The sequence below is a fragment of the Macaca fascicularis genome, chromosome 18 (genome assembly GCF_037993035.2).
Source record: "Macaca fascicularis isolate 582-1 chromosome 18, T2T-MFA8v1.1".
Lineage (NCBI taxonomy): Eukaryota > Metazoa > Chordata > Mammalia > Primates > Cercopithecidae > Macaca > Macaca fascicularis.
The window spans coordinates 14,248,128-14,273,426 of record NC_088392.1 but is presented as its reverse complement, the minus strand read 5'-3'; the positions used below and the strand labels follow the sequence as shown (position 1 = coordinate 14,273,426).

The following is a 25,299-nucleotide window of genomic DNA, read 5'->3' as shown; positions in this document are numbered from 1 at the left end:
AAATGGTACTTAACAAATATGCACTATTGGATGAATAAATGAAACTTGAATATGAGTACTGGCCTTATTTGAATTAGGAGGTTGGGATGAGAATCTGTCAGAGTGAAGTCTCCATCTTATGGTGTGATTTCTTCCCATTATGGTATACACATATGCACATACAGAAATTTAATTACCTCATAGAGTTGTGCTGAGAAAATGGAAAATACTGTTAAAATGTCTGTGTGTTTGTGCGATTATGTATTTGTGTGTTTATCTCACAACTTCCTGTATTAGAACCAAATCATCCTAAAATATGAAACCATATAGGAATCATCCTAAAATATGAAACTATACAGGAATCATCCTAAAATATGAAACTATACAGGGATCCTCCTAAAATATGAAACCTTATAGGGATCATCCTAAAATATGAAACCATACAGGGATCATCCTAAAATATGAAACCATACAGGGATCATCCTAAAATATGAAACCATACAGGGATCATCCTAAAATATGAAACCATACAGGAATCTGTTAAAATGTCTGTGTGTTTGTGTATTCATGTATTTGTGTGTTTATCTCACAACTTCCTATGTTAGGACCAAATCATCCTAAAATATGAAACCATATAGGAATCAGGTCGATATCACATTTTATAGCAATTTCATGATATTAAAAAGGAATTTTGAAACTTGAGTAACAAAAAATTTTCTAAAGTTTGCATTTTCATCATATTACTTTCGGTAGTTGAGGGACACTTTGGAGACATATTGTTTTACAAAGTGGTTTAATAGTCACTTAACTATATGAGACTTAACTTTTGAAAATATTAAGAAAGCCAACTATACACCATCGTACTCCAGAGAATATCTACCTATTATTTGAGTATTCCAAGCCATTATCTCTTGATTCTTTTATTATTAATGCAAAACAGTATAGGTATGTTATCTAAAAATTCATTATTATTCTGATCTTCTCAAATCTGGGGCAATGTCTTAAGGCAAAGGCTAATTGTCAAAGCCACATATCGGAACATTTCTACTTGAATTAAGGAGCTGCCTGGAAGAAGAGAAGCATATGGAATTGCTTTATAAAGGTGATGATGATGTTGAGATTCTTATGTCTCTCAGTGGGACTGCTGGCGTGTTTAACATATTTAATACATTTAAGCATTTCACCTTAAGGAAAAGCAATTAGAAGTCATAATGGAATACTCTGATTTACTTAATGCTATGTAGAGTATAAAAATAAGTAGAAATGATTAAGGAATGGAAATTTGGGACTGCAGTCTGCCTCAGGGATGAGTGTACATACCATAGAAAGCAGCATTTGGCTTTTCGAATACTGCAGCATGTGGCCAAACAAGAGCCAGCATGGAATGGACAGCTCTGCCCCCACAATGCTCTTTGAGCTCAAACCCCAAGGTTCCACAGGCTTTGTGCAACCAGTTTTATCAGGAAAAGAGAGCACATAATAGGTAGTAGATAATTCACAATGGCAGACACTCTTCTGCAATCTGGAATACTCACTAAATAGGCTAACATGATTCACTCATAAAAGCCTAATTATGACTCTCAGTGCTAGTTATCACTACACGTTTTAATAAAACTGTCAATTGTTTTTGACCAATATTGCAAACAAATAACATAAAAAATGAAAGCCATAAGAAATTTAGCATTTAAATTAATGTGATATAAAATTCTGTGTGGAATGATGCTACTTCTCTATACCTATTAAATCACATTCTCTTCATCTGAGCTGGTAATAGTAATGCTTGTCTCAGCACAAACTACAGAAAGGCCCATGTGTGTCCACCTAAGCAAAAACAGGTAGAATGCACCCCCCTGCTGGGGAAAATCATGCAGGTGCCTTGTCTACTCTGCCTTTGCCAGACCAGGGTCAAGCTGCATTTCAGCAGTAGGGAGAAGACATTTTAATTACTTAGTATCACAGTAATGATACAATGCTGATAACTGTCACCATGCTGTGATGTTTTCTCCAAAAATATTCCCAAGAAAGGATTTTACATTACTTGCTTTCCACCATAGACTAGAAAGCAGACACTTAGCCATATTTGTCCTTTGAAGATGTATCTAGCTATGCAACTCCTGATGTGTTTTTTCTTGTTTTTGCTCTTTACATGTTTATTATTTCAGAGATTTGCATGGACCCTAAATTGAATCACAAGACATTTTAAAATATGGAATTTCCAGGGAAAAACACCAATTAAGTTGACTGGTATTGTCGTAAGTTAGCCACCTTAAAATCAATGCCATATTTGAAAATATATGCTTGAAGGTCCAAAATAAAATGGGTTATAATTTAGATGTGCAAAATTAAAGAATAGAGCTTCATTATTTCTTTTAGTTCAGCTATTTTTCTTAAATATCACCTCAGCAGTTTTCCAGTAACTCATTCCCTGTTGCAGCAATAGGAGGTCGCATTGTATTTATACTTCCCCTTTGCTGTACTGTCTCCTGACTTCCTGGTCACGGGGTATGTGCTGGCCAGTATCTGAAGGTGAATCAGCTTCACTTCAGTTCCCACTGACACTGAGAGTGTTCTAATGTTAGGGCATGAGTCCTGTTGAATATCTGACCTGGTCACCAGCCAGCACACTACATACTCACTGAGGCCATTGGTATTAGTGTTCTCCAGAGAAATAACGTGTGTGTGTGCGTGTGCGTGTGTGTGTGTGTGAGATGGGAATTGGCTTATGTAATTATGGAAGTCAAGAAGTACCAAGATCTATCATCTACCAACTGAAAAACCAGGAAAGCCGGTGGAGTAATTCAGTTTGAGTTTGAAGGCCTGACTGATACTGGGGCCAGGGGAGTAAGCACTGGAATAAGTCCTGGTGTCTAAAGCCCTCAGAGCCAGAACCTCCAATGTCTGAGGGCAAGAGCAGACAGACAACATCCCAGCTCAAGGAGAGAGAAAATTCCCATTTTCTGTATGTCTTTGTTCTAATCAGGCCCTCACCAGACTGGATGATGCCCTCTTACCTTGGTGAAGGTGGAACTTCTTTACTCAGTCTACTGATTCAAATGCTAATCTCTTCCAGACACAGCCAAAATAGAAATAATGTTTTACCAGCTATCTGGGAATCCCTTAATCCAGACAAGGTTATAGAACATCAACCATCCCACCATTTATTCATGCAGCACTGCCATCTGCATTACGATTTTCTTGTGGAACATGAGGGAATGCATGGAATACTTTCAAAGCATTTGGAAGCCAAAGAGAGAGTCAGAACCACCAGCTCAGGCCCTCTGTATGTTTGCCATGCAATATTGTCTTTCTTTGGATTTAGAAGCCCATTAAGGATTTGGTCATATGGGTGGCAGACCCCTCCCAGAGTTTCACATAGAAAGCAGAGGCATGGAACTCCTCTCCTTCATTTAGCATTTCCTAGAGTTTTATCTCAGAGGGAGTAAGGACAGTACGATATGATTCTTTATTCTTCTCCCTGTCTCTGTCCCTTGGGGTGCTAAAGTTTCAATCTGTATGTTTGAAACACCTTTAAATATTAGTTCCTGAGTGTGCTTTAACTATGATATAGTAATAAATTAGACTTTACTCAGCCTTTATAGGTTACAGATTACATGGAAAATTTGAAATGCTTAACGATTCTTTTTAATTTTTTTATTACATTTTTATTTTATTTTTGTGGAGATGGGATTTCACCAAGTTGCCCAGGCTGGTCTCAAACTCCTGAGCTCAAGCAATGCTCCCATCTCCACCTCCCAAAGTGCTGGGATTACAGGCATGAGCCACCATATCTGGCTGCTTATCCAGTTTTACACAAGTCCATCATTTTCCAAAGGGCTCAAGAATTGTATTTTGGTAGGCCAATTCTTTATTTGCACTTTTATTACTATAGCTGAAATTTCCTTCAACTTTTCTTTTGTGTCAGTTGACTATTTCTCTGATCAACTAAGGTGATCATCACATACAGAGAATTATCCAAAAAATACATATTTATACTCTGAAGAATAGAAATACACACACACACAAACACACATTCTTGTTTCATCCATTATTTTGAAAATGTTAGTGTCTATGTATGTGTACGTGTGTGTGCTGTGTGCTTCTATGTGTGTGTATACATATATATAAAAAACTTTTGTTTATACATGTATATATACATAAAAGCATTTGTGTATATATACATATATGTATATATATCTATATAGATTTTAACTGTGTATATATGTACACACATATATATACACACATAAAAACACGGAACATGAATATATGTTATGTGTGTATATATGTGTGTGTTTACATATATATATACACACACATACACATAAATGCACACAAAAGAGTTTTACAAAATTAATGGAAAATGTATATTATAGAAAAACTATGTATGAATTTAAAATTTGTACACCAAAATAAACCCACAGTAGCTTATTGTAACATGTCTAAACAGGATCTAGTTTGAGGCACTAGGAAGGATAGAAATCAGTTTGAAAGAGTACCTATCAGAACAACGTGAATGCTGCTTAAATTAAAGCAAGCACAAACATCAACATTATGGTGAAGCTTGGGTGGAAAAACAGTAAAATCACTGATGCTTGATGATATGGTTTGCCTATATCCCCACGCACATCTCATCTTGAATTCCCACGTTTTGTGGGAGGATCTAGGCGGGAGGTAATTGAATCGCAGGGGCAGGTCTTTTCTATGCAGTTATTGTGGTAGTGAGTGAGCCTCATGAGATCTGATTGTTATTTTAAGTGTTCATTTTCCTGCACAAACTCTCTTCTTTTGTCTGCTGTCGTGTGAGATGTGACTTTCACCTTTTGCCATGATTGGGAGGCTTCCCAAGCCACATGGAACTGTAAATTCAATAAACCTCTTTCTTTTGCCAATTGCCCAATCTTGGATATGTCTTTATCAGCAGCATGAAAATGGACTAGTGTACTTTATAAAAAGGTTACAAAGACAGTGCCCCAAAGAAATCAGCAGCTTGCAAATGGATACTTCATTTCAAGAAGGGATCAGGCATGTTGGAGATGAAGCCTGCAGTAGCAGACCATCCACATTGATTTGGGAGGAAATGATGAATTTTTGTCATGCTCTAGTTGAAGAGGACAGAAGACTAACAGTAGAAACAATCACTAACACCATAGGCATCTCAATTAGTTAAACTTACACAACTTACACGACTGAAAAATTAAAGGTGGACATACTTTAGACTCTGTGGATACCAAACGTTGCACCCAAATCAGTTGCAGAGAGGAGCAGAGTTTTCAAAGGAAATTTTAAACAAGAGGCATCCAGATTCAGAAGCATTTCTTCAAAGAGTTGTAACAAGAGATGAAACATGGCTCTACCAGTATGATCCCTACCACAAAGCACAATTAAGGCAGGGGCTTTGAAGTGGTCCAGTCAAAGCAAAAGTGGACTGTTCAAAAGCACAGGTCACGGCAACAGGCTTTTGGGGATGCTCAACAGCTTTTGGGGATGCATTTTGTTGTTGACTTTCTGCAGGTCCAAACAACAATAACATCTCTTTGTTATGAGAATGTTTTGAGAAATTTACCCACAGCTTTTGCATAAAAAATCTAAGGAAGCCTCACCTGAGATTCCTCCACCATGACAATGTTCTTGCCCATTCCTCTTATCAAACAAGATCAATTTTGCAAGTATTTTGATGGGAAATCGTGAAGCATCCACTGTACAGCCCCAATTTGGCTACTTCTAACTTCATTTCCTTTCTCTATTTTTAAAAAAGATCCTTAAAGGGCGCTGATTTTTCTCCAGTTAATAATATGAAAAATATTGCATTGACATAAATTATCAGGACTCTCACTTCTTTAGGAATGGACTAAATGGTATCATAGCTTACAATATGTCTTGAACTTGATGTAGATTACACTGAGAAATAAGGTTCATATTTTTATTCTTATACCTTAATTCCATTTTCCATAAACATTTTGAATTCTCTTTGTTTATGTGTGTATATGTTTATATATAAAATACATATATGTATTATATATAACTTGTATTATAAATAATATATATTATAGATATTAGACAGTGTATATATTATATACAATAACTACTATATATTTTATATATTATATACTCTAATATATATTAATTAATATATGTATTATACATACAAAATGCATATTACACAAACATATAAATATATGTATTTACATATACATAAATATTTATTTACATAAATAATATATTATCATTTATGCAATATATATATGCACACACATATATGAGACAGAGATAGTCTACTAGGTTACTGGTGTTTTAGCAGAAATTTAAGTAAAAAATGAATTTTAAAACGTCCATGTAGTAAAATCTCTCATAGTCTAATGATGAGAGATATAAGAAAACAGTACATTTAGAATAAGAGAATATATAATAAATCTGATAACTTGGATGCACACAAACCCTATTGAACATGGATGGAATTTCCATTCACTTCCAAGGTGCAAACTGTAAATAACTGCCCAAAGTATTTAATATTTGCTCCCATTATCAAGAACAAGTAAATGATGATCATGTTGATTAAGGAATGAATGCTGTTCCTTCAAAAGAGAGCATCTTGAAAATTATGTAATCATAGTCTATTTGTACAGTTGCAATATATTTGGTATTATCAGGATGTAAGGTGATTTGTGGAAAACTTGTTAGCAACAAGACCTAAGAGGCAGCCTAAGGCCATATCATGGAAGGCAAATGAGTACTACACAACACCATGAGCATGCCACATCTTTTTCACACAATATAATAACATTTAAAATTTTTACATTTGAGAAGACAAGAAAAGTTTTCAGAGACATCAAGATATTCTTAGCCTGTTATCCTGTAATTGGGACCATTAAGAGTGATAATAGTCCTGAAACTATGCATTACTTCTGCAATTTTCTTCGTAAAAATTAATTTATATACTTAAAATAACCAATAAACCATTACTAAATATATTCTCTTGGCCATCATTTGAATAGTACTGGACTGATGAATAATATTTTCACGTGGTCTTAACCAGACTATACTCTGGTTTGCATTTTACTTTATATTTACTTTTCCAGATATTTACTATTCAGACAAGTAATTGGGCAAATTGTTTCTTTGTAGTTTAGTTTTCTTATATTTTCCAAGCATTATCAGCATGGTAATGTCAACAAACAAAAGCCTATTATATGAGAGAATAAAGTTGACATATAAAAGAAATATAACTTTTAACACCACAATGTAGCTCGAAACAACAGCAAGAACAAATCTTGCTTCCTCTGCCCAAAAGAAACGCATACATTTTTTATTTACCTTAAAAAAGGGACACAAGTTCATTTATCATAGTGTGTAAATATTGAAACTACATTAAAAATTCAAGTGTTGGTATTATAATTATATTACTCATAATAAAATAATGTAAATCTTATCTTCATCCATCAAGTTTTTACAAACTGTTGGCTCTGTCTAGGTCTTTCAGCCAGTTTTCTTATAAATTCATAAATATTAGAAACAGAAATTTAATAGGTTTTAAATACTACATCAAAAAGATTCTTTGAAGAATTATGTGTTTCAATCGCTGGAAATGAAAATAACATGTATGATAGGCCTTTTAGGATGCTGACAAAACATCTTCATCTATTAGGACAAGAAAATTGTCCTAGTGTGCACTATATAGGGAGCATATTATATAAAATTGAAGACTGTATTAGGAATATTCTGTGATATGTATTTTCATCTTTGCTACTGATATATTTGCTTTCTCCTGTGGTCTGAATATTTGTGTCCTCACAAAATTCCTCTGTTGAACCCTAACTATCAATGTGATGGTATTAGGAGGTGGGGTTCTCTCAGAAGTGATTCGTTCACGAAGGTGAAGTTCTCATGAATGGGATTAGTTCCGTTAGAAAACAGGCCCAAGAGAGCTGCTTTCCTCCTTATACCATGTGAGAACACAGCTAGAAAGTACCATCCATGAGCCAGGAAGTGGGACTTCACCAGATATTGAATCTGCCAGTACCTTGATCTTGAATTTCCCAACCTCCAGGCTGTGAGAAATAAATGTCTGTTGTTTAAAAGCTACCCAGTTTATGGCATTTTGTTATAGCAGCCTAAACAGGCTAACACCTTCCCCTACCTAGTTTAGAAATCTGTACTGCTCATACTTACAGAAAAAAAAAAATGTGTGTGTATATATATATACACATTACCACATGTGAATACTATCCATCGACTTCTCTCCCTTTTATAGGTAAATATATATATATACACACACAATTTTTTTCTCTACTTTTGGATATTCTGAGTGTGTTAGTTCTGTGGTTGATTGGCACCAATAATGAATAACATAATAATAATAATAAATACAATATATGACATATAACCTAATAATAGAAACCCAGACTTAGTAGTGACATAAAAAATGGACAGATGGATTTATTTTTGTAAAAAGAATGCCATTCACCTCCTTAATTCATCTATGTGAATATATAATATTTATACAGTATTAACATCTAAAGTAATGGAAAAAAATCATCGGCAACCATATGTAATAAAAGCCCCTATGTTACTAACTGAATGAGGTGGTGCAAATGGATAGTCATTATGCTGTAATGGACAAAAACCTGGAATCTAGAACTTGTTTGCCTGGATTTAAGTTTTATAAATAAAAAAATATAATATAGTTTATTCATATATATACATATATTCCTTATATAATGACATACATAGTGTATTACAGTTTTTCTAAAGTAATAAGACCAGCTTACTTCTGGGAGAACTCTGTTTTATTTAGGCTTCAAAAGAACTGCTTTAGAAGACATACTAAATTCTGAGAACCAGTCATGATTTACTGCTTGTATATGTGCAAATCTTTTCTAAAAACTATGAATTTAAGAAAATCAACACCTAATTCTGACAGGTTGTAACCATGCATACATATTCTTTTAAAAGTGAGTGATTGACATGCTTTTTGGCATGTTAATTTTGAGTCATGACAATTGTTATAGTTTCACTGTGTCCCCACCCAAAATCTCATCTTGAACTGTAATCCCCATAATCTCCACGTGTCAAGGGCAGGACAGCCAGTATGCTGTAAATGGACAGCCAGTATGCTGTAAATGGACAGACAGCCAGTATGCTGTAATGGACAAAAGCCTGGAATCTAGAACTTATTGGCCTGGATTTAAGCTTCAACTCTGCCACTGTTAGGTGTACGACCTCGGGCACAAAACAAAGACTCTTTGTGTGTTGGTTTCCTTATCAGTATCCTGGGAGTAATAACCATACCCACCTCATTAAATGAAATAGTACCTTAAAAACACTTAGAATAAGACCAGAGAGAGACAGAGAGACAGAGAGAGAGATTTATAATAGATTTGTTTGGTATATTAATTAAAAACTGAAAAAACAAAAGTCCTCGTATTAAGAAAACTTCTTTTTGAGTTGCAGTGCAACTCCACGAGGACCAGTTAATAGCAGCTATATCTTTGCAACGTGTGAATGGGAGCTGAGCTCAGCACCCAGTCTCATCTGAGCACTGACCTCTCACCCTGGCACCATTTTCTGACTCCACCTCCAAGTGTTTCTCATTATTACTTTGTCAGCTGGGACACAGATGATTAATTTAAGATTTTATTTGGGGTTTATTACATAGTACTCATATTAGAGAGACTCAGTAGATGCTACTAGTATAGTAGATGCTGCTAGGAAATAAAGTCTGCGCCTTGTTATTTACTTAATATTTGGGTTGACAACACAAGCATGAGAAAAACTTAGAATTTTCTCAGTTCACACATTTTCCTAATATGTCCTTTTGTACAAATTTCCTTTTCTGGTCTTCGTGCAAAAAAGTAAATAAAGTAACAAGCATGGGTGTAGATAATATGTTATAAAAAAGAGAGAGATTTTTGCTGTTGAAAACTGTATTAATGGGACAAATTAATTTAATAATAAACATACTGTGAATAAATATATATATACTGTATGATATATCAACCTTTAATTTTACTTTTACAATTAGTAAAACTTAAAATATTTTAAAATTATTGGTGAAATTTTCTCTATATCAATTGAGTATGTCAAGTGTTAATACATATGTTTTATATAGAGTTGAAAGTAGATAATCAGTTCTACCAAGGAAGCTTCCAGAATAACATAGAGGTCATCTGGGATAAGAAAAATGTTTCTGAAAACTGAGGTGTCAGTTTTAGCTGGACAATTGCCTACAACTTGCCTGAGACCTAAGACTGGCTCAAATATGCAAAGGGTAGATGATAAAAATGTACTCATCAGAGAACATATGGGAATGTAACCTTAATTTTTATTTTTAAAAAGCACGAGGACAGGGGAAAGCAGATAGGGGTGTCAAGGGTGCAGCTTTTCATCTTGTATTTTCAGAGGTGACAATCTGCTTGTAATTTAATTTTTACTTCTTAGTATAAAATTACAACTATGGTCATCAGATCTTAGGTATTAACAGCATGTTTGAAAAGCTATCTGTTAGTGCTATCAGTATGTTCCTTTTTTTCTTCTATGTAGTTCTAAAATAATATGGGAATATATTTTTCTTCTCTATTACTTATAAATTGAGATAAATCAACCCCTCTTTTTCAACAGGATTTCTCCTGAAATACCTATACCTAGGGAACACTGCCACAAAAAAAAGTTGGTTACTACTTAACTTTCCAGCATTTTTTTCCCCAAAATAAATGCCGGAGAATGATTAATTTTCATCGAAGCGCCTCATACATAATGCATAAGTTAAGCAATTAATTTCTTCCTTTGGTATTAGAAAATTACCCTGGGAGGGTCAGGGTGAGGAGGCAGTAAGTAACAGGAAGATAACTATTGCCCTGATTTAATTCAGTTTCTTCTTTCTTCTTCTCCATATTAATTCTCATACTTAAGTAAAACAGGTCTATAAACCTTCCTAAAGGTAAAATTAACAATATAATTATTCTTATTTTGATAATAATAACAACCAGTAAAAATGTCAAGTGTTTGCTATACATTTGGAAATATTCTTCATTCTTTAATATTATTTCAGTTAGTTCCCACAACAATCCTATGACTTATGTATTCTTAATACCTCCATTGTACAGATGAAGGTATCAAGAGAAAAGATTCTAAATAACTTACTCAAGGTTACACGGTAAAGAATGTTAGCAACAAAAAGTTAATTAAAATGAACTTCATAGACCACTTACTTTCACTAGCATACCAACTAGGTAATATTACGGAAATGTTTAACATTACCACATGTGAATACTATCCATCGACTTCTCTCCCTTTTATAGGTAAAACATGGTGTTGATGTCTACCTCTATATAATCATAAAAATATTGTAGTTTTCATGCCGAACCTTATTTGTAGCTGAGATAAATCACTTAGCACTGTGGAAGTCAATAGAATGTATATTTTAAATATTAAAATGAATAAATACAAAGGAACTGCTTGACATAAAGCTGTGTAAACTTTTTAAATATGCTCTCAGATGTTGTAAGGACACTACAAATTATATTTTCTTTGTATAGTTAGCTTATGGTTTATATTTAAAAGGGGAATTTCATATTATTATTTAAAGTACATGAAATGTCAAATTGATTTATTATGTTTCCAGCCTATTACTATGTAATTTGTTGGGAATTATCATGAAAATTAATTCAGTTTGAGACATTTTTTCCGATGCCCACTTTGGCCAAATATCAGACAGTTTCCACAGCTTCTTGTCACTTTCTTTTTTTTTTTTAATTATTATTATTATACTTTAAGTTCTAGGGTACATGTGCATAACGTGCAGGTTTGTTACATATGTATACTTGTGCCATGTTGGTGTGCTGCACCCATCAACTCGTCAGCACCCATCAACTCGTCATTTACATCAGGTATAACTCCCAATGCAATCCCTCCCCCCTCCCCCCTCCCCGTGATAGGCCCTGGTGTGTGATGTTCCCCTTCCTGAGTCCAGGTGATCTCATTGTTCAGTTACCACCTATGAGTGAGAACATGCGGTGTTTGGTTTTCTGTTCTTGCGATAGTTTGCTGAGAATGATGGTTTCCAGCTGCATCCATGTCCCTACAAAGGACACAAACTCATCCTTTTTGATGGCTGCATAGTATTCCATGGTGTATATGTGCCACATTTTCTTAATCCAGTCTGTCACTGATGGACATCTGGGTTGATTCCAAGTGTTTGCTATTGTGAATAGTGCCGCAATAAACATACGTGTGCATGTGTCTTTATAGCAGCATGATTTATAATCCTTTGGGTATATACCCAGTAATGGGATGGCTGGGTCATATGGTACATCTAGTTCTAGATCCTTGAGGAATCGCCATACTGTTTTCCATAATGGTTGAACTAGTTTACAATCCCACCAACAATGTAAAAGTGTTCCTATTTCTCCACATCCTCTCCAGCACCTGTTGTTTCCTGACTTTTTAATGATCGCCATTCTAACTGGTGTGAGATGGTATCTCATTGTGGTTTTGATTTGCATTTCTCTGATGGCCAGTGATGATGAGCATTTTTTCATGTGTCTGTTGGCTGTATGAATGTCTTCTTTTGAGAAATGTCTGTTCATATCCTTTGCCCACTTTTTGATGGGGTTGTTTGTTTTTTTCTTGTAAATTTGTTTGAGTTCTTTGTAGGTTCTGGATATTAGCCCTTTGTCAGATGAGTAGATTGCAAAAATTTTCTCCCATTCTGTAGGTTGCCTGTTCACTCTGATGGTAGTTTCTTTTGCTGTGCAGAAGCTCTTTAGTTTAATGAGATTCCATTTGTCAATTTTGGCTTTTGCTGCTGTTGCTTTTGGTGTTTTAGACATGAAGTCTTTGCCCATGCCTATGTCCTGAATGGTACTACCTAGGTTTTCCTCTAGGATTTTTATGGTATTAGGTCTAACATTTAAGTCTCTAATCCATCTTGAATTAATTTTCGTATAAGGAGTAAGGAAAGGATCCAGTTTCAGCTTTCTACTTATGGCTAGCCAATTTTCCCAGCACCATTTATTAAATAGGGAATCCTTTCCCCATTTCTTGTTTCTCTCAGGTTTGTCAAAGATCAGATGGCTGTAGATGTGTGGTATTATTTCTGAGGACTCTGTTCTGTTCCATTGGTCTATATCTCTGTTTTGGTACTAGTCCCATGGTGTTTCGGTTACTGTAGCCTTGTAGTATAGTTTGAAGTCAGGTAGCGTGATGCCTCCAGCTTTGTTCTTTTGACTTAGGATTGTCTTGGAGATGTGGGCTCTTTTTTGGTTCCATATGAACTTTAAAGCAGTTTTTTCCAATTCTGTGAAGAAACTCATTGGTAGCTTGATAGGGATGGCATTGAATCTATAAATAACCTTGGGCAGTATGGCCATTTTCACGATATTGATTCTTCCTATCCATGAGCATGGTATGTTCTTCCATTTGTTTGTGTCCTCTTTTATTTCACTGAGCAGTGGTTTGTAGTTCTCCTTGAAGAGGTCCTTTACATCCCTTGTAAGTTGGATTCCTAGGTATTTTATTCTCTTTGAAGCAATTGTGAATGGAAGTTCATTCATGATTTGGCTCTCTGTTTGTCTGTTACTGGTGTATAAGAATGCTTGTGATTTTTGCACGTTAATTTTGTATCCTGAGACTTTGCTGAAGTTGCTTATGAGCTTAAGGAGATTTTGGGCTGAGACAATGGGGTTTTCTAAATATACAATCATGTCATCTGCAAAGAGGGACAATTTGACTTTTAAATATCTTTTAAAATCTGTGCTATTTACTAGAAGACCTTAACCTCACATCCAGTATAAGATCTATCTCCTATCCTCTCCCAGAGGAGAAGACCTCTGTTGCTTCTGATCCTCTGAGGTCTGGGTAGGAAGGAAGAGATGAGGAAAAGGGGGCACAGTAAACATGTTGGTGCCATCCTAACCTCACAGCCAGTGACCTCTGTGACCGCAGGCATCTGAAGGCTGGTCTTCTATCATGGGGCACATGCATGGACAATTCAGAGACATATCTCAAGGACGCAAGATCTCTATTGTTCCTTGACCCATGTAATGTATTTTTTGGATGACTATCTTAAGCTCCGTCTCACCTCCATCTGTGCAAAATTTCTACAACTGCAGTCCCTTAAGCTATGACTCATTCAGCTTCACCCTGTCAAAGGCTACGAATGGCACTTCCCAGTTACTACCCTCTCCCGTTCCTGCTATTTCAGATGGATCGGCCAGTCATCTACAGAGCTCTTTAGGAAAAAAGGACAGCAAAAATTTCTAATAGGTCTCAAGGAACTACTTGCGATTGAGATGCTGGTCTCTCTTCTTTCAGGAAATCACAATTTCCATATAGATAGACAGATATGAATATGTAAAAAGTCACATATTCCTTTCCTCCATTTATCTGTCTACTTAGTCTCCCTGTCTGTCTTTTGCTATCACATACCACAGACTATAAAAAATATTGAAGCCACCTTGTAGGTTATGAGTAGCCCTGAGCGCTCTGTTATGTATCTGTTACCAAATTGTACTTTAAAATGTGAAGTAGGATTCTTATGCATAGCACATGATTTCATATTTCTTACACTTTGTGAAAATTTATTAATATGAGATTTTCTATGGCCATCATTAAATAACCTGTTTTGACTGAATAGTATAACTTCATCAACTATTTTTTCCTCCAGATATATCAATGAGTTCAAGCAAGATAAATGCCAAAGTTATGTAATTTTTAGAAAGATTTTGACAAATTTTACTGTATCTAATAACTACTCAGTACTAACCCATTTTGGAAAATAATACATTAATTCCATATTAATATTCTATAAAAATAGTCAATGGAAACCAAAAGAATTTTTACAAGTGACTAAGTAAAATAGATTGGATTCATTACTACATTCATTCTAGAAATATTCATTGTTCACTTTCTATGTGCTGGAAACATTCTTACACAATGATAAATGAACAAGCCTGACAATTTCTTGCCCATTAAGGGTTACATTCTAATAAGCAATAAAGACAACACTAATACCAGGTAGTTAAGTAATTTAATACAAAGCAAGACAAAGCCAGGGGCACCGGAAGTGGCAGTGGTCTTTCTCAGGAAGTTGCAGCTGATCACCGACCTGCATGAAGTGAGGTAATGGAAAATAGAAGTGTTTGAAGGAAGATTGCTTTAGTAACTGAGGTGGAGAGAGGAAAGAGGAGAAACTGCAGAAGTAAGTAGGGGTGGGAAAGTCCATGGCCTATGGGGAAGGTGAGGAAGTCGATTTTTATTTTCAATGTGCCGTGAAGCTGTTGAGATCACTCAGAGTTGGAAAAGAAACAGACCATGTGTTCCAACAGAATAACATCAGCTGTTATTATAGTAATTCACTGTTATTTATTGAGCAGTTATATTTTGTCAGGCACTATTGGTGCTGCTGGTTTTGCATATCTTATTATTAATTCTTCATAACACTCATGCAAAATAGGTTGATTGGACCTTATCTTACAGATTACAAAGTGAGGTCTGGAAAGATGAAGCAGTTTAACAAATATTATACATTCCTTTAACTGAAAGCAACTAAACAAAGGTCTGTCAGGCTCAAGTACATGCACTGAGTGAACAACTAGTAGTTCACTAGTCTTAATTTTCTTATTTTTACCATTAACAATTTAAAGCTTACATACAAAGCTGTGAGTCAACTGAGGGAGATATTTAAGTACTGTGGGTAGTAATGTGAAGCTGTGCTATTTTCATAAATATTTTGCATTAATTTAGACTTTATTAAAATTTACAAAAATAAATTCTTACTTAATATAATGCCTTTAGCTTACGAGCTGTGTTCTTGCAACACTCATGTGATGCAAAAACATAAAATAATTACTGAAAATAATACAAAGTATAATTTCTAGGAAGTTGCAACTTCCCTATTAGAATCAGATAATATCTTTTGATGTGGTTAAAAGGAACATATTTTAGACTACCAAACAGATGTGCAATCATGTTTGTGCTTTTCCTGTGTATCCTATGATTGATGATAATCTTATCATCAACTCAACCAGGATCTATTTTAATATATCTTTTTAGCGCCACTGGACACAAGTATTAAAACCATTTGTACAGGAAATCCATTAATGTGCATTTTAATGAGTTGTTTATCCAAATGTATTCATTGTTTATAAGGCTTTTATTCATACAAAATTTCTGTGATCCCCAGAAAACCTTATTTAATTTTTCTCATCTATTTTTCATGGATTCCTCCATCTGTTGTTTATCCTACTTTTTAGTTTTCTACCAAGATTACCTAGCATTCTTTTTTAAATAAAGGAAACAATACTTCATGGAATAATTCATGAGAATTTCTCTGACTATACACTTTCAATTTTCATGTCAATATGATAGAAACGTAAATGTTCTCTCGATTTGTACTTTTCTATTTGACTTGCAAATTTTGGCTCCTTTAAATTTTCTCTTGTTTGGTATTTTCACTCTTTCCTAAGTAAATAATGGTATCATTGCGTAAGGATTGACTAAATCTTATGTCCTCTCATCTACTTGTAATATCTTCCTAAATTATTTTACTTCAAATCTGGTTTTCTCAAGCTTTTGTGAAATGATAATATTTTTCTCATCAACTTAATGGTGCCTATTTCAGATTTATGAAAAACTTTCTTTATTACATGACATAGATGTTTAAATTTCAAAGTACCAAGAAAATATATTATAACCATTTAACTACTCCACCAATAGTTCAAAATTACTCAGATTATTTGATTTAACACTTATGGCCAATTTGGTTCAGCTTAGTCTCACATGCTATTAACAAAAAATGATCATATGAACCAATTTTAAGAATTTTGTATTCACTACTTTCTTCCTGTTCAAGCTATAAATTTTGAAGTCTGCCTTGATTTGGATAGAATAATAAAGATAATTCTTAAAAGGAAGATTAAAATTAAAGTGTTTTATTATCTTGTTATCTAATGTTACCATAAAGCTTTATGCCCAACAGCTTAGCACTGATTTCCTTCTTAAGGCTACAATAAATGTAACTATTGCACCTAATTTTATATTCAGTAATAAAAAAATGACACTGAAGCATCAGTCATATTCCAAGGTCTTAACAGAAAAGGAAATATTGAGAATTGTATCATGCTTTATTCCATGAATGGTAACGGTCAGTTCAGTTGATCATAATATTTAGAGTGTATAGTAACTAAAGTTTGAATCCAGTATTTTTTTAAGTTGTCTACATAATTTTTAGTAGAGATAAAAATTTACTTAAAATTTTCCACACTTTCCACCAGTTTCATAAAGTTTTCATTTAATTATGAGTAAATATTGACTTATATTTTGCTATTTTGACATAAGAATGTGGTTTGGGTTGTGTATGAAAAAATATATGACAAACTCCTAAATATATTTTCCTTTTTAATACAAAGTTGTAATATCAAAAATAATACAAATTTATACTATATAACTCTGATTAATATATACCAAGTATCTGTTCAAATTTGAAATCAGTTTTAAAGAGTGCTCTTGGCAAAGGTTTAAAAATATCAAACTAGAATGAATCATGGTATCTTAGTCAGAAATCTGCTTTCCATATAAGGTAAATGTTTTAAACATTTATGTAATCACCCGCATTATCCTAGGTGTTAACATTTTAAAGTCTATCTCTATATAGTATCAGGAACTTAACCACATAAACATTTTATTCTTACTCTGTGAAAGATGAAAATTGGGTAAATAAAATAACACTAAAATATCTTAATTCAGTGCCTTTCTCACATTAACCAGCTAAAAAATTTGAGCATTTGCATTAGATGACATTGAAAAATAGTAGAGGAATATTTTAGTCATATGCTAGAGCTGGCTTTATAAGGCTTTTATTCATACAAAATTTCTGTGAACCCCAGAAAACCTTATTTACTTTTTCTCGTCTATTTTTCATGGATTCCTCCATCTGTTGTTTATCATACTTTCAAGTTTTCTACCAAGATTACCTAGCATTCTTTTTCAAATAAAGGAAACAATACTTCATGGAATAATTCATGAGAATTTCTCTGACTATACACTTTCAATTTTCATGTCAATATGATAGAAATGTAAATTTTATCTCGATTTGTACATTTCTATTTGACTTTCAAATTTTGGCTCCTTTAAATTTTCTCGTTTGGTATTTTTACTCTTTCCTAAGTAAATAATGACATAATTGCACAAGGATTGACTACATCTTATGTCCTCTCACCTACTTGTAATATCTTCCTAAATTATTTTACTTCGTATCTGGTTGTATTGATGCCTGTGAGTTGATTGTTTACGTTTCTCCCCACGTCTGTTCAATGACAGCATGTAGGTAGCTTAAAATAACCATGGGGTATTTACTCCAGGGAAATCAGAAAACTCTATAGACTAGGGCTTTCCCTGCCATAGAGCCAGGGCACAAAACTCTTTAAGACTACGCTTTGGTTCAAATATACATTAGTACTTTCAAAAATGTTGATGGTAAGAAGCCCTAATTATTTGACTGCACTGCAGAACCAAACATGCATGCTAATCTTTTAAAGCGAGGTCCCAACTCGTTAAGGTAATCATAGCTTTCATCCTGATCAGAGACAGCTGATTCTAAGGAGCTCAGGGATCCAGCTAATGACCCTGTTCCCTCAAAAGCGTAGGTCTGGAGGGAATCAAAAGGAGGGGCACACAGATCAGTATCAGCTTCTTCGAGCTTTTCCAGGATGAACTTCCTGAATATGGCACTGTCGGGGCCAACTTGCAAAGACTGCCTGTATAGGCTCCTGATCTCAGCGCTGGTGGTTTTCCGAGTCTTGCGTTCCCGCATTATGGTGCTACTCCTCAGCGCTGCTACGTCAAAGGCCTCTGTATCTTCTTCTCCACCCCCTTCGTCATCATATCGGAATATATTCTCTCTGAAATCTTCACTTTTCTCAGGAAATAGAATCTGTTTTCTCCGTTGTTTTAAACCCAAAGTCAAAAAAATAAACCCTGATGAGGAAAGCATATCGGAATATCAATAAACAATAAAGAATATTATAAACATTACAGTCTTTGCTCTCATTTCAAGCTCAAGATGAGTGCTTAAACTTTATGATTATAAGAAAAGATACATTTGTTATTGAAAATTTGCCGAAGGGACTTGCAAATTACAAAAGAATGTATCACGATTTTTCTGGCTGATGACTTAGAGACAAAGAAAACCATAAAAATAAAGTGAACTATTTTAGATGATGAACAATTTAACATTCAAAATCTATTTTTTCTCAAATATTAAAATAGAATAAAGTAGAATGATAAAAGTTTGCAACCTGAATGCATTTGTCAACTTTAGTAGCCAATGCTTCATATTAATAGTAGTTCAGAACAACAGAACAGTTTGATATTCCTTACTGAAGCAAAATTCTGTGGCATAATTATTTTCTAAATTAATATATATTGACTATGAAGCATACATCAGGCGTTCTTCTAAAAGCTTTATATTTATTGATTGATTTTATTCTTGTGAAAGCCATTATATTATTATATCCTATTATAGATGAGAAAAGTGAAGCACACAGATGTTAAATGACATCGCTAGAATGACACAGCTAGTTGAGAGACACAATGGGATACTGTTCAGCCACCAACAGTGAAGTCATTTACAGCAACATAGATGAACCTGCCAGACATCATGTTAAGTAAAATAAGCTAGGCACAGAAAGAAAAGCACTGCTTGATCTCACTTATACGTGAAATCTAAAAAAGTTGATTTCATAGAAGTAGAGAATACAATGGTAGGTACCAAGACTTGTAGAGTAGTCAGGGGAGTGGGGATGAAGAGAGGTTACTCAATTGGTACAAAGTTACAGTGGGACAGGAGGAATAAGTTCTGGTGTTCTATTATACCGTAGGGTGACTGTAGCTAATAATTTATTTCAAAATAGGTAGAAGAGATAAATTTGGATGTTATCATCACAAAGAAAGGCTAAATGTTTCAAGTGACAAATATGCTAATTATGCTGACTTGAGCATTATGCAATATATACAAGTATTGAAACAACACACCTGTACCCCATAGATATGGCCAATTTGTATCAATTATAAATACAATAAAATAAAGAAAGACAAAAGTAGAAAGTTGGGTCAGAGCCTGTGCTCTGTGATACCACATAAATTTCAGAAATTCTAAACTATCATGCATTTGAATCATAACACATTTGTCTATAATTATTATTTATTCCATAAGATAATTTTAATATCATGTAGAAACAGAAAAAATTCAGAACACTTTTGCTGTAATTTTAAATTAAAATGTGTGTGTGTGTCTTTGTGTGTGTGTGTGTCATGTGTGTGTGTGTCTTTGTGTGTGGGTATCAAGGATAACTAAGCCCCCACCTAGGATCTTATGCACCTGTTCAGAATTTTACATGTAGGATTTGAAACACACATGAAGTCATGTTATGAATAGTATCACAAAGAGAAATATGGTTGTTATATAGTATTTATATAAAACTTGCATTTAAAATATCTAAAATAAATAAGGTCACCACGTTTGCATTCAGGTATTGTACTTTAGAACTCACATGATATATATGGTTGAAATAGAAAGGAGTCTAATAAACACTTTTCTGATCTGAACTGGAGATAAACATTTATAAAACATTCAAAGGAAATCACTATGATAATAGTTGACCCATAGCTCCCACCTGCTAAATTTTACTCACATTTGTAACTATGAAGCTGCCCCTTGTTTGTTTCTAGGTTTTCGGGGCTTGGTTTAAGTCTCTATCTATAGGTAGCTCAGTATTTGCAGTCCCCTCAAACTATGCGTTTACTATTTATTTTTGCTTCTGGATCTAGCTGTGTAGCTATGAATTCAGCTTCATAATCAAAGATCATTAAAAACAATTTTAAAAACTGAAGCTAGGTCCTAAACAATGGTAATGGTAGGTGGTAAATGAGGAATGGATGGGTTTTGAAGCCTTGAGAAAGGTAAGTTCAGCGAAGACAAGGCAGGTCCTGAAACGTATCCCATTCCAGTTTGAGTGGTCAGTTTGGCATTTCAGAAAATGTCTGATATATTTGCTCTCACTATTCAGTGTAGTTTCATTGGCTTTTGGTCTGAAGTTTTGAGGGAGGTAAGAGCAGAGTTTAGATTATATATTTTGGCATTGAAAAAAGGAAAAGGTTATGCTAGATGAATATTTTATAGTCCTGAAAGCCTGATTAAGAACTTTTGGGGTTCAGCTGCCTCATCTGTGAAATGAATATAAATTATCTGCTTATAGAAACAGTGAAAGCAATGGAAAAAAACAAGCAAACAAAAACTAATAGAGCTCTTTTACTGGGATTTATTTCTTTTCTGTACTTGGATTTAAAAAGACGCTCTCTTATACATTCCTCATTTCTAACATTTACTGTCCTTTTAATTCACAAAAAGACTTTTGGATTATTTTTAGTTTTAATTTACAAATAAAAACCTACATTTATGGTACACAATGTGATGTCTGATATGTGTATACATTGTGGAATGATTAAATCAATTTAATATATTCATCACCTTAAATACTTACAAATAAAATTGGTATGTTGAAGAGATAGATATCCACACTTCCGTGTTCATTACAGCATTATTCACGATAGCCAAGCTATGGAATTGATGGAAGCTAAGTGTCCATCAGTGAATTAATGGATAAGGAAAATGTGGTATATAAACACAGTGAATACTATTTAGCTTTAAACAAGAAAGAAGTTCTGTCATTTACAACAACGTAGATAAAACTAGATAACACTATACTAAGTGAAAGAAGCCAGGCACAGAAAGACAAATGCTGCATGATGTCACTTTGACAAATCTAAAAAAAATAAATAAATAAATAGCTTATATAAGTAGAGAGTAGAATGGTAGTAGCAGGAGAGCGGGTGAGAGAATGAAGAGACATTGGTCAAAAGACACAAAGTTTCAGTTAGATGTTAGGAATAAATTCGAGAGATCTATTTTACAGCATGGTAACCATAGTTAATAATAAGGTATTTTATACTCGAAAATTGCTAAGAGAGTAGATTTTACTGTCCTTTTTTTTTTTTTTTTAAATGCACCTTGGGCTCTAGTCAGCTGCAGTACAGCATTGCATAACAGTGTATTGTGGTCATGGAATCTTAGCACATCATTTTCTAGCTGCGTGACCCTTCATAAAGCACATAGCTTTTGGAATTTCTATTCCTTCATCTATAAAATGTAGGTGATATTAGTTACTGCTTAATAAGGTTATTGTGAGGTTCGAATTGCAACGTGCATATAAAACACTGAACACTGTCTCCTGGAGTACAATAAGCACTCAAGAGAAGCTCACTGTTGTTATCACTAACTTTTACATATTTTATATTGTTACATTGTATATGTGTCAAGACCATGCATAAACAGATGTGTACATACACACTCACATACTCATACAATTCAAAGATCACATATTTATCCACTTCTTTACTCCACTTGATTTAAGAATTATACTACATTCAGAGGAGCAACAAACATATACACAAACCCACATTATAATGCTATAATAGAATTAACTATTTTATGTATTTATCCTGTTATTTTAAATAAATGAGTAATGTTCAGTTCAGCAGTACCTACCAAATATTATCATAATGCAAATGAGAATAGGAATGATGACTTCTACCTACCAAATATTACCATAATGCAAATGAGGATAGCAATGATGACTTCTGTCTTGAATCCCATGGAAAGCATAAGCTCCTGGTACTGGCAGGTCTGTGTGCTCCCACTGTCATCACAGTCACAGACATGGATGGTAAGGGTGTTTGTACTTGTAAGTGACGGGATTCCATTGTCGGCAATTAAGATGGAGATGTAGAAGATGGGCTCTTCTTGAAGGTTAAAACCAGTTCTATTAGTCAAAATGACAGCTGTGTTATCTAAAACAAAAATCCATGTGCATAATTTTTTCAACTACATAAGAGAAATTGGTATGTAATAGTCACATGTACTGGGGACAATAGTATAGAGATACGATCAAGTAAGTTCAAATAAAAGGAAGAGGAAATTTCTGATGAGAAGACAATTAAAACATCCACACTAAATTATTAGTGTTTTGACATCACCTAAACCCTAATTATGTAATCAGATGAATTATTTAAATTATGTAGTAAAATTAATATTTAATATTATTAAATATTGAGTTGATACTACTTAATTATTTAGTTGATTATTTAAAGTATTTATGTTATTATTGAATTACTTAAACCAATTCCAAAATCTCTTTGACATGTATATAAAACATATGTGTAACACAGAAAATAGCTTTTTAATCAGATATCAATAATTTATAGGAACTACTAATATGAAATATATGCTGATAGAGCTGGCTTTATTCGTGTTAATTACATATAACACGGTCTATTTTCTAATACTTGGGACCCATTATTTGTACAAATTCAGGGAATATACAAGACGTTCAAAGTTATCTGTCAAAGTAGATGATCTCAAATACTATATTTTCTAATTAGACAAAATAATTTCACTTGGTAGACAAGATCCTATTAGGATATTTCATATCACATTGATGTTATTAATCTATTTGTATTTAAAATTCTGAAAATCATTATACTTAGTCAGACTGATTCATGTACCTAGAAAGTCCATTCAAAAAATTCATGAAAACAAACAATAAGCACTTCAAATATATACAATTACTCTTCTGTGAATCCCAAAATATTATAAATAACTTTTGTCATTATAATTTCTTGTACCTCAGAACTGTATTTTCCCTTTCCTTCTTTTTTACCATCCCTCAAAATGTTTTCTGTAGTCATCAGACAAATTTTAGAAGACAATAGCAGTAAAAGGAAAATAAATAAAAGCCTTTTGAAATGCATGCTTAAGTAGGACATTTCCCAAATCACCTTTTTAAAGACAATTCACTATGAAACCCTTAAAGTCTATAAAGTCCATGTGATTTTATTTGCTAGGCAGATCTAAGGGTTAAGAGACAGTTGACACTTTTTAAATATGTATTTTATTAAATTACTTGTGACAACAAACGTTAAACCAAATCAATTTTGTATGCTTCAACATATTTATTTCACCTCAGTAATTTATTTTATATTAATATAAATGAATCTATATATACAAATATCTATGTATATAAATATATATATTTAAAAATTCCATCTTAGACTCATTTATATTAATATATATGTATTTAAAAATACAATTTTTAACTTAAAAGTAAAATAATAAAAATATTTTTTAAAAAGGTTGAAGTTTGGGGGGCCGGAGCAAGATGGCCGAATAGGAGCAGCTCCAGTCTCCAACTTCAAGCCCGAGCGACACAGAAGACCGGTGATTTCTGCATTTTCAACTGAGGTACTGGGTTCATCTCACTGGGGAGTGCCGGACGATCGGTGCTGGTCAGCTGCTGCAGCCCGACCAGCGAGAGCTGAAGCAGGGCGAGGCATCACCTCACCTGGGAAGCGCAAGGGGAAAGGGAGTCCCTTTTCCTAGCCAGGGGAACTGAGACACACAACACCTGGAAAATCGGGTAACTCCCACCCCAATACTGCGCTTTAAGCAAACAGGCACACCAGGAGATCATATCCCACACCTGGCCGGGAGGGTCCCACACCCACGGAGCCTCCCTCATTGCTAGCACAGCAGTCTGTGATCTACCGGCAAGGCAGCAGCGAGGCTGGGGGAGGGGCGCCCGCCATTGCTGAGGCTTAAGTAGGTAAACAAAGCTGCTGGGAAGCTCGAACTGGGTGGAGCTCACAGCAGCTCAAGGAAACCTGCCTGTCTCTGTAGACTCCACCTCTGGGGACAGGGCACAGTAAACTAAACAAACGCAGCAGACACCTCTGCAGACGCAAACGACTCTGTCTGACAGCTTTGAAGAGAGCAGTGGATCTCCCAACACGGAGGTTGAGATCTGAGAAGGGACAGACTCCCTGCTCAAGTGGGTCCCTGACCCCTGAGTAGCCTAACTGGGAGACATCCCCCACTAGGGGCAGTCTGACACCCCACACCTCACAGGGAGGAGTACACCCCTGAGAGGAAGCTTCCAAAGCAAGAATCAGACAGGTACACTCGCTGTTCAGAAATATTCTATCTTCTGCAGCCTCTGCTGCTGATACCCAGGCACACAGGGTCTGGAGTGGACCTCAAGCAATCTCCAACAGACCTACAGCTGAGGGTCCTGACTGTTAGAAGGAAAACTATCAAACAGGAAGGACACCTACACCAAAACCCCATCAGTACATCACCATCATCAAAGACCAGAGGCAGATAAAACCACAAAGATGGGGAAAAAGCAGGGCAGAAAAGCTGGAAATTCAAAAAAT

At 34.5% G+C, this 25,299-nt stretch overlaps 1 protein-coding gene across 4 annotated transcripts in view; it reads right to left on the bottom strand.

Annotated features, from left to right (window-relative positions):
* Positions 1-14,984: 14,984 nt before the first annotated feature.
* Positions 14,985-25,299, bottom strand: part of CDH19 (cadherin 19) — a 104,487-nt gene continuing 94,172 nt past the window's right edge. The window contains exons 11-12 of one of the 4 annotated variants that reach the window (XR_010582803.2): positions 22,627-22,850; positions 14,985-18,948 (exon numbers count right to left, since the gene is read on the bottom strand). Coding sequence is in view for 2 of the 4 variants with exons in the window: in XM_005586494.5 (XP_005586551.3) it covers positions 18,458-18,948; positions 22,627-22,878 (743 nt within the window). In the remaining 2 variants the exon portion in view is untranslated. Of the gene's footprint in view, positions 18,949-22,626; positions 22,879-25,299 lie in introns of all 4 variants that reach the window. The other 3 variants (XM_005586494.5, XR_012427141.1, XM_015439640.4) reach the window with 3 other exon arrangements.